General features: G+C 37.1%; 1 protein-coding gene and 1 long non-coding RNA gene across 2 annotated transcripts; both read left to right on the forward strand.

Annotated features, from left to right (window-relative positions):
* Nucleotides 1–2,362: 2,362 nt before the first annotated feature.
* On the forward strand, nucleotides 2,363–3,803 carry LOC113751968 (cytochrome P450 82G1-like). The gene is made up of 2 exons (XM_027296112.1): nucleotides 2,363–3,060; nucleotides 3,446–3,803. The coding sequence occupies exons 1-2, from the start codon at nucleotides 2,363–2,365 to the stop codon at nucleotides 3,801–3,803; spliced, it is 1,056 nt and encodes a 351-aa protein (XP_027151913.1).
* A 4,283-nt stretch (nucleotides 3,804–8,086) lies between these two features.
* Nucleotides 8,087–10,844, forward strand: LOC113754117. Its single transcript, XR_003465131.1, has 3 exons — nucleotides 8,087–8,393; nucleotides 9,865–9,942; nucleotides 10,673–10,844. It is a non-coding gene; the product is annotated as an uncharacterized LOC113754117 (long non-coding RNA).
* Nucleotides 10,845–11,132: the final 288 nt, after the last annotated feature.

Raw genomic sequence — 11,132 nt, forward strand, 5'->3', positions numbered from 1 at the left:
CATGTTGTGGTGGGCACCGTTTCTGTATAAACAATTTGTTATGCACGATATTGGTTTCAGGATATCGATTCTTATATTTCTTCTGAGCTCTGGTTTGCCTCTATGTTGTGGATACGTCCGATTGACCTCCTACTTCGTACCAACAAAAAAAAAATAAAAAAAAATCAAAGAGATAACTGCGTGATTCAAGAGTTGATAAACGATTGCGTGTGTTAATTGTAGTTGCACTTCTTGATCACATGATTCTAGTTGTCGATCTCCTTGATTTGGATTTCGATCTAATTCGAATAGTTTTGATTCTTTTAGATTATGTCTTTCGTGTGCATTTCAATCTTTAGAATTTAATAATTGTTTCTTAGATTGCTTTTACCTGTTTGCTAGTGATTTTACATAAATTATTTCAATTGCGACTCCAATGATGTTATCCTCACAAAGTCTCTTGGCAAACACTTAATCTACGGGTCCATTAAGTTGGTGTATGTTCTCATACGTACAACAGTCACCACGTTATTTCGTGGCATTTGCTTAAGATACTCATATCTAAGACTAACATGTCTAGATTTATCATTAATATAAATATGTATAGACTAATTCTCACTTTGTCTAAATATTTATTTTCTTCCTATTCTATTAAAATAATTGGAGGAATGTTGGAGTATTTTAATAAAATATGAAATTTATTTGATCAATTCTCTCAAAAAGTTTTACAACAATTTAATTTGGGAGTTTTTGGGGATTGCAAACCTTAATGTTGAGAATTATGATAGAGGAGTTACAAATTATGTTTCTTACCATTTTTAAATGCATGAAATATTATGTCATCAATTTGTATAGGTTACAAATCCTACAATTTTATATATTTTATGTATTTGTATGAATAAATGAATGTATGTATGTGTGTGTGTGTAATTATTTTCATATTGTACTTGGATATGTAACCTATATTTCTAAATGAATTGTGTAGCATATAAATAGTGAAATTCTTTGAAAAATTTTACACTTCTCTCAACAGAAACATCTTCTAAATAGAATTTTTTCTACAGTCATTTCTTTTTCTAGTACTCTATTTAGGTATTGGGGAGGCTTCTGCTTCTCTTGATTGTACAGGTCAAAGAGAAGCAACATCCTTTGAGTCGGACTGTTGTATCCTGTAGATGGCGCTTTAGACCTCCTGTAGCAATTCTTAAAAAAGAAAAACTGTAGGACCATGTATCATTTTAAAGAGAGTATCCTTATGCACCTCAATCCTATCATACTTCTTAGTTGTTGTTTAAGTTCGTGTTCATCATCCTAGAACATGCCAAATTACTCACATAATAAAATATTACATTTTTAAATATAATATTGAGGTAAGCATCTTGTTCAATTTTGTTCATTGAACTAAATTTGAAATATATTTTTTAAACTTATTTGATTATTTTAGATCAGAGGACAAATAATGTAGATGTTGTTAAGGAGAAACACCTCAAGAAAGTCTACTAAAAAAGCCCAATATGTAAGTGAAGAATCTAATTTTAATGCAAAAACTTAGGCTTTTAGGTCTTATGCACTTACTTACATATTAATTGCTTTTTTTCCATTTCTCAAACCAATGTGAGACATAATTCTTTTAGCCATGAACCTAACAATTTTTACGTTTATGAGTTTACATTGAATCCAAATTTATAATTTCTTCTTCAATCGTACTTTAATACTACATGTAAGCCACCTTAATTTCCAAGGTTACCTCTTCTCCCAATCATTGACCTACTTTTCTTTAACATCCAAATTGGATTCTGAACCCTGCCAAACATTGATTCCTTGATGTAATACCAACTAGACCCCCTATCAAACCCATTGCGCATCTGATCCAAGTAAGATGTTTATGAAGGCAAGGTTAAGAGGTTATAAGCTGTTATATATACATAATTACTACAAGTTATCTTAGAATTCAGAAAACATCATGGCAGATTTAACTTATCACCGTTTCGGCCAGCAAATAAAATTTCCAGCAATATCATTTCAAAATGTTCAATAAAATTCTAGCAATGTTTACAAAATTTTGATCTACCATTGTGAAGTTATTTTCCTTTTGTAAAAGCAGTCTTAAGAAGCGGTGATAACAGACTCTTCTTCTGCAGTGACATCTCATCCAGCAAACAAATCCAAGGGAAAGACCCACTCTTCTTCGCCGGCAGCATCTCCAACTCCGGCGAAGACCCACTTTCAGAGGTAAGCTACTTCGGCATCTCTCTCTCTGCTTTAAAAGCGGCCAATATCAACGGCTCATCCCCACTCTGACACCGACATCTCATTCCTGTTCCTACAATAGCATTACCAACAAGGGTGAAGACTCCTTAAGTATTTCCAGAGCTTTTTGGCCATGGAGAATCTCTACTGCTGCCTCATCACCATCTTATCGTGTTCTTTGCTTCTCATCTCCAAAAACTTGCTATTCAACCATGTCAAGAACAAGAAGTTACCGCCAAGTCCACTTGCTCTGCCAATAATTGGCCATCTTTACCTTATCAAGAACTCACTCTTCCAAGACTTAACTTCATTATCAGCTAAATATGGTCCAATATTCTTTCTCCAATTCGGTTGGCGTTCCTTTGTTGTTGTGTCGTCTCCAGCTGCCATTGAAGAGTGCTTCACCCAGAATGATATTACGCTTGCAAACCGTCCTCGGACCATGGCTGGAGATAGATTGACCTATAACTACACAGGCCCTGGGGTGGCCCCTTATGGCGACTTGTGGAGGGTTCTTCGTGGCCTCTTTGTTGTTGAATCTCTCTCTTTCAACAGCCTCCAGAGGACTTCAGTTATCAGGGAAGAGGAATGTCAGATGATTCTCAGGTCAATCTACAGAGTTTCAAAGAATGAAAGCCAAGTAAGAGTTGATTTGAGCCATTGGATTTCTATTTTCACACTCAATGTTATGATGAGGATGCTTGTTGGAAGATGCTCCGTCAGAGAGGAGGATGCTGGAGAGGAGTTGGGCATGCAAATAATTGAAGAATTCAGAGAAATGTTTGGTTCAAGCATTTCAATGAATTTGTGTGACTTCTTCCCTGTGTTAAGGTGGCTTGGCTACAAAGGGTTGGAAAAGGAAATGATCTTTTTGCAGAAGAAGAGAGATAATTTCGGTCAGGTTTCATAGATGAATTTCGATGATTCAAATACTCTGCTGGACAAGGAGAAAGAGGCACTGATTGCAAATCTGCTTTCTCGTAAGGAAAATGAATCTGTTTTTTTTATCAGATGACGCCATAAAGAGTTTTGCATTTATAATGCTTACAGCAGGAAGAGAAACGTCCACGCTGACCATTCGAATGGGCTATGCTGCTTTTGCTAAATAAATACGGCACTACAGAACTCAGACTGAGATTGATATGGACATGGAAATGGAAGATGTTGAGAGAATCTGAATCCCCTAGCTTCCTATCTTCATTGTGTGTTTCTGTAGCCTGTACCCCGCAGCACCACTTCTGCAACCTCATTATGCATCTGAAGATTGCAAGGTAGGGATGTATGACATTCCCAAAGTACAATTGTTTTTGGCTAATGCCTGGGCCGTGCATCGGGATCCCAACATCTGGGAGGAGCCTGAGAAATTCAATTGCCAGAAAGATTCGGAAGTGAAGAAATTGGATGGACAAGAAGCCGTTCAATTTCCACAGTTCTTGCCATTTGGGATGGGGAGGAGAGCTTGTCCAGGAGCCAATCTAGGCATTTCGGACTGTTTCATTGGCAATCGGTACAATCAATCCCAATGTTTTGATTGGGATAAAGTCGAACAGGAATGGTGGGACTTTGGACATTAACTTTAGTTAAATAGAATCACTCTGGCAGAAGGGCCTAAACATTTGGGAGGCATCCTATGCGTTCCACGCCAAGAATCATTCTGCTTCTCTTCACCAACTTTGAAGCCAACAACTAGAACTGGTGAGTTTGTGGTGTCCGAAGCTATCAAGTTTGTTATCCAGCCAGTGGCCTGCCACGACAATTCTTAATTATTGTATGGAGTAGTTAAAATCTTTATGTGTTAACATAATCTCTTCTGTGCTTAAAAATTAGTATTATAGTTTTTTGTGTTTACAATCCCCCTCTTTGTCATCTACATCAGGCTAATGTTGCTGTCGCTTTGGCCATTATTGTTTGCCAAAAAAAAAAAAAAAACAAAGCCCCACTGTTTACTTGCTTAAAACACTAATCTCTTAGTATACATTTTGTTCAACACAACCCAAGGCAAATAGCACTTAATTCCAGCAAATGGATCAGTCAAGAAATCATATATATACTAATCTGTCATCAGCTAAGTGTAACAGTCATCAATTGGCAATTCAACATACGGCTACTTCCTTAATTTCTTCTATGTTAACTCCAACTTAACATGCAGAGGATGGTGATCAATCTACAGAGTATCTTTAGCAGTGATATAAAGTTTACAGCCAAGGAAATCGCAGAGCAAAGCTGGGCTAGGTCTTAATCTTCCCCCTCGGCCATGTTTTCAAAACTCTAACAGCAACCAGTTTTAAAACACAAATTTTTCTCCGATAATCCCTTCAGTTTATATTCAAATCTTTCATGCATGATGAAATCAAGGTATTATACAATATATTACAGCTTAGTACAGAATTTTAGAACCAAAATTCGCAAAAGGAAGCTGGTACTTCTTTATTTCTTGTTCTCGGATGAAGCTGAGAAATTTCCAGCAACCTCTCATCAATATTTGTTGGACTTGTGTGTGGGCCAGCCCATTTGTGGGCCAGTCCATTTGTGCAAGTAAGCAACGCTTGAGGGTTTCTCAAGCTTAAATACAAGTAGCAGCCGCAAGATGCAATTAGTTTTTCATGCGAGAAAAAGTGCCAGCCACCTTTGAGAGAAACGAAGAGAGAGAAAGAGTGAGAGCTAGAGAAAGAAAATTCTTTGCAATTTTGAAGCCTCAGTTGGAAGGTGATTTGAAGTCCGATTGAGACGAAATTTTACACACGGGATCTTCTCATCAAGCTCTACTTATCCACCGATTCAGATTTCAAATTTCCTCTTCGTTTAGTAACACCTTTCCAAACCCACTTTTCTGATAGTTGTAGTTTTTGGGGGTGATTTTATAGCAGATTTGCTTGGTTGATATTGGTGCTATTATTGTCATCCGATTATTTCGAATAGACCTGTGTATTCCCATTAGGGATAATTTCAGAAACCTCCCTTGAGGTTTCAAAAAATATCACAAAGCTCCCTCCACGTTTTCAAAATCTCTCTTACCACCCTTTGAATTGACATTTTGTTAACAATGTCTGTGAGAACCTCGAAAAAAAATATATATAAAATAATAATAATAATAAATATACAGTTACATATTACTTTTGCATGTTAGATTTTTAATAAATCCCACTTCTATCTTTACTTGTTCTTAAATAAGCACGTAAAAATAGTTTTTATGCTACAAACAATTCAATTGTGTAAAATATTGAAATTACTTGATTCTTGCCAAGATAAATTGATATTTCTTGATGTAAATTATTTTATCGCCTTAATATTAATTCCTTGAATTCCGATAGCTAGTTTTAATCGTTAATAATGTTAAGTGTTAATAGGAACCTTAGCAATAAGATGAAGTCGGTAAATTTTAGACAAAACCGTTACAAGTGCACTTAGTATACTTAGGACGTTAAAATCTCGATAATCGAATCTTTGCGAGAATAGTATATTATTAGGCATTCAAATTACAATTAGGGTAAATTTTGGAATTAGATTAAGAATAAGGACTTAAGTGGAAATTCGGAGGAAACGTGAAAAGAGTAAAATAGCCTCCACCACCTCGGAAGTTACCATGCAACCACCAAGGATCCATTGGCCAACCTTTTAAAATCACAATTCCATTTCTGCCGGATCACATTTCCTTTCTCCTCTCAAACACTCAACCTCCTCCATCCGTGATTCATCTTCATTTCAGCACCCCATCTCCACTCCACTATCACACCTCAAACCACAACAACATTCTCTCTTTGCCTTGTTATTATCGACCGAGAGTGAAGAGCCGAGCTTCCCATTTTCCTGTCTGATCAGAAGCTTGAGCAAGGGAGGAAGTTGCGCAAGTTGCTTTCTTAAACTGTTCGCGAGTGAGTGTGAGTGATAACCGCGTGAGTTTTATCATCCTCTTCCTCACTGCCTAGAGCTTCCATTCCTTTCTTCAACCTCAACCAGCTGCGATCATCCTCCATTCCATTCCGCGTGCAAGCTTGAGCAAGAGAGGGAGTTGGCGGGCTGCATTCCTGTGCTGTCAGAGAGCTAGCCGAGAAAGAAACATTGCAGCTTCTTGTTGCGTGAGCTGAGCTTCCAGCCGAGGTAAATTCTAGACTTAGGCTAGCTAATTATGGGTAGATGAAGCTGTTTAAGAGCTTGCATGTGAAGTTTATGCTTCCGGATGATGAAATCAAAGCATTAGAAAAATCTGATTTGGAAGGAATGGGTTTGCCGAGAAGCTGAAATGGAAATGCAGCTTTAATTTTGTTTCCCTGAGGCAATCTGAGCTTATAAATGTGATTAACTAATTTAAGACAAGATGATTAAGCTTTGCATGCAGCTCATTAGCTCGGTTAAGCAAGAAAAAAAAATGAACAAGAAAATCTGCTGCATGCAAGATCATCCGAGAATAGCCGAATGAATTTCTGGATTTGTGGATGTTTATAGTTGCTGTCCGAACTTGATCTGAACTAGAAATGATAGTAATTTCATTAAGTAGCCTTGCATGTTAGTTTTGGGTACTTAACACAATGATTCAACTGAGGTAAATTCGGATTTAAGACCAAAAATGTTGAAGCAAAGTGCTGGAATTTCTCAGCTTAGCCGAGGGAAGAAGAAAGAATTTTTCCAGATTTCTTTTGCAAATTTTGGGTTCCAGATTGTTACATTAAAGTTTGATTCGCTGTAAAATATCCTATACTTGTTGATTGCACTTTATAATATTGTAAGATAGCCATGCATGTGGCTGTTGAGCCGTGGAAAAAAAAAAGAGAAGAAGAAAGAAATCTGAATTTTTAGAATTGCTTGAGAGTTAAGCCGCCATGACATTCTTCATGTTTTTGGGTTGAGTTCTTGGCTATTTAAGTGATTTGCACAAGCGTTAAATTTTTAATGGAATTAATTGCTGGAATTACATGTTATTAGTTCTAGTTGGTTGATTTCACTTTAGAATATATTAAGATGGTTATGCATGTGAAATTTTGGGGTGACCATTTGATTTTATGGCTGAAATGTTGACATGGAAGTTACTTGGTGGATAAACCACTAGCGGTTTAGTCGATGGAATTTCTTGGCATTGGAATGGATATTTTGGAAAAAAAAAATGGCTGGAAAATGTTTAATCTGTAATTGTTATGTGTAATGAGGTTATTGGTTGCAATCTTGGAAAAGAGGTTGTTGCAAATCTTGTCCTTGGTTTCAAATACATGAAATTGATTTTTAATCTTTGAAATTTTGGTTAAATTGTTGTAAGAAGTAATTGTTGGATGCCAAGAGCTAATGATTGATGAAGCTCTTGGCCATTTGAGTATTTTTTGCAAGAGTAAAATTTTGGTTGGATTTGTTTGACGTTTTGGACTACCTTTGCTTAATTTTGATTAGAATTTGTGTGAGGACCCATAATTTTATTATTTCAAAATATTGTTAAATTGGTCATTTTAAAAATATTTCGTACTCGAGTTACCCAAAAAAAAAAATAAAAAAAAATATACTAAAGTACATGAATTTCTCGAAAATAAATTTTTCCGATTGGTTCTTTACGCGCATATTATTTTAATGCCCAAATTTATTCAAGATGAATTGCTTATCGTGATTTTTATTGTTATATATATATACTTGGATTATCATATTTTAGAGTTTTAGAATCGAATAAGTTGAATTTCCAAGTTCAAACGAGAAAACCCTTAAGTTTGACCTTTATACGCGCGCGTGCCGAAAAGGCCCCGACAGGCACATTAATTTGATTAATTGGAGATTTTAAGAACATGATATTAGACTACTAGTAATGTACTATTAATGTACTAGGGAAATTACCTCAGAGGTTTAGTGCACAAAAGTTGCAAACGAGCGCGAAAATTGGACACGCAAAGACCCTAAACGGACCTAGCATGAGTTGACACTTAGACTTAACCATTAAGTCACCAATTCTCTCCACTTTCATTACAATACCTGATTTCACTCTCTCTCCTCTCGTCACTCTCTAGTTGGCCGAAGATGGGAAGAAAAAAATCTAGCCAAAATCCTCACAAACTTGCTTCAATCCACTTCCAAATTTCATCATCCATTAGAGGGCTTTGATCCTAGCTTGGAAGAGGGGGCTGTTCATCGGTTTTCTTGGAGGAATTTCGGTCAAGATTTCTGCCCTAAAGCTGTCCAACTAAGTTCTTGAGGTAACTCACTCACCCACACTTCAATCTTGCAAAATTATAGCTCAAATGGAGCAAAGGTAGCATGGGTTTGCAACCTATGGTAGAATTTGGGTTGATTGGTTGAGTAATTATGTTCTTGCAATTCCATGACATGCTCGAGGGTTTGAGGATGTTTATTGGTGACTGATGTGATGAATTAGCATGTTGTGGTTGCTGATATTGTGCTATGTTACATGTATATAGAATGATTGATGGAATGAAGTTGGAAGAAAGTTAGAAATTTGGAGAAGGTACTGTCTGAAATTTCTGACTTGCTGCCGACTTTCTTGTTTGCTGCTGCCCTGTAATTTCGAAAATTTTCTGGTGCTAATTGAGCTTCCAAATTGGTGTAGATATGTTGTGCTATGTGTATTGTGGTTGTCTACCAAAAATCAACCCAAATGGTTGGTTAAATTTTGAGTTACAAGTAAAGAAGCAAAACTGGAACAAGCTCCAGAATTTTCTGACCAGCAACATTTGTGTAGCTATAACGTTTTGCTCGTTGATCGAAATTGAGTGCCGTTTGCGGCATTTGAAAGTAGACTCTTAGAGCTTTAAAATGGTACCAAGCTCATTTTCTAGTTCGTCCCGAGCGATTCGTGGCGAGTTTTGAAAGTTGGCTGCCTGTTTATTACTGTTCATCCGAGACTGTCCAGAAAATCCATTTTGTTGCTTGATTTTGAACCGCTTATGTCTGGATTTTGGAAATGATTTCTTCTGCATAAATATATCCTTGTGAACCTAGTTTCTAACACCACCAACCGTTTTCAATTTCACTGAGAATCGAGTGAGATACGGCCTAATTAGCGAAGTGCATTAAATCTGGAAAATAGGCCAACAGTCCAGGAATTTTAGCGAACTTCAACTTTTTATTTCTTGAGCTAGGAACATCGGAATCGAGTTCCGTTTTTTTCATTTGAAACCTGGATTGGAACTTTACATGCATATCAAATTTCAAAGGCTGGTTTTGATTCTATGATTTTTACGAAATTCCAAAATTATTGGAAAAACTTGGACTGTTTTGACCTATCTTCAATGAATAGTAAACTTTCTTGGAGAAATTGACTTGTTTCTGATTTGATTCTTGGAAAGTGACCTTCTACAAAGTTGTTATGCTTCGAATGAAGTTTTTGACGGTGTAAAATTTTCTATTTTAGACTTTCCGAACTTCCGGACTGATTTTTCCACGAATGACTCGAAAAGTGAAAATTTCCAATTTGGACCTAAATGTTCTTTTAAGGGCCTAGGTTACATTTTTACAACTCTTAGAGCATTTCAAACCTATTTTCATGAGTTCACCTATCACTTGAGACCTCATTTGAAAGTCGGTTCCTTATGAACTGAAATACTTTGGAAACTTGAATTGTGGAGTCAAAATTGACTATTTCTTTTCTTTACACGAATACTGTATGGCCTGGAATTTGAGATACAATGCATTATTGCATACTTTCAGGATCTCAAGAGGACTTCGAGGGAACTCCCGGCGAAGCGTCTTAGAGCTAATTTCTCAAACTTTGACTTTTGATACTTGGTGAGTATCAAGTGCATGTGAAGTGTTTAAATGAAATGATTCTTGTACTTGCTAGTTAATGAGGCTAGGGCGTACTTTATCGCCCTTGTCCTCTCTTTCATGAAATTGCTTGCTTGATAAGTGATACGTGTTACATGTGAATGCAAATGAAAGTGTTTTTCGTGAGCATTGAGCGGCAGAATGTATCATGCCCTTTTAGGGTAGGAGGTACCGCTCATCCCGTCTCAATGCTATGACCAAATCTTGTCGATTGGAGCTTCGTCTCATCGACCTAAAAGTGAATGGGGGGGACGCCCCAACCCATTGGCTAGCCTTGTAACTCGAGCCGGCAAGGGCTTGGTCGAGAAACTTGGTGAACCTTGGGAAGTGTTATAGCTTGATCCAAATAAGGGGTCTTGCTAGGTATACTTGTTAAGTGATACCACCTACATGCTTGTTTGGTTACGGATCCAAGAGGGTGTCATGGTGGCTGGAGGTAGTAAGTGGAGTTCTACATGGATAACTGTGAAAGTTGACGGAGGGTCAACTACCTGAGCTTGGATCGCGCGTGGATTAGCTCCTGAGAGCTCCCGTATCCTTTTATTGTGATTAAATTCCCTAGTTGCTTAACGTTTCGCAGTTACTTGTTACTCGAGTTATTGCTTTATATTGTGTCTTTGCTAGCATGCTTGCATGTTTTTCCCTTGGCCTCACTGAGCGTTAGCTCACCCCAATTTATTTTTTTTAACAGGTTTGGAAGTGGAAGTTCTGAGGCTTAATTAGTGACCCCCAAAAATAATTTTTCCCCACAGGGCTCGAGGCCAAAGAAAGCACTTGTATTGAGTTATTAGTGCCTGAAGGGATATCTCATATATAATTTGAATTCGATTCACTTGATAAGTATTTGATGTAATTATTTGAGAACTGAGGACTTTTGTCTTATTCAGGGAATGATACCCTTACTTGAGATTTGTAATGTATCTTATCTCGTTCTAAGTTTGAAAAATGTTATTTCGTTTATTCTTGAGGTTGTACCCTATGTTATTGGATGTGAGTGATGTATTTTAATTGAGAACTGTAGTGAGTCCCGGCGAGAGCTGGGCAGGCGGTCCGCCGAACCCTTTGGTTCGCCTTAGGGGGAGGTGGGGCTGTCACAGTTGGTATCAGAACTTAGGCTCTAGATCTTGTAGTGTATCCTCGGCTTAAAGTTT

The sequence above is a fragment of the Coffea eugenioides genome, chromosome 11, assembly GCF_003713205.1.
Source record: "Coffea eugenioides isolate CCC68of chromosome 11, Ceug_1.0, whole genome shotgun sequence".
Taxonomy (NCBI): Eukaryota; Viridiplantae; Streptophyta; class Magnoliopsida; order Gentianales; family Rubiaceae; genus Coffea; species Coffea eugenioides.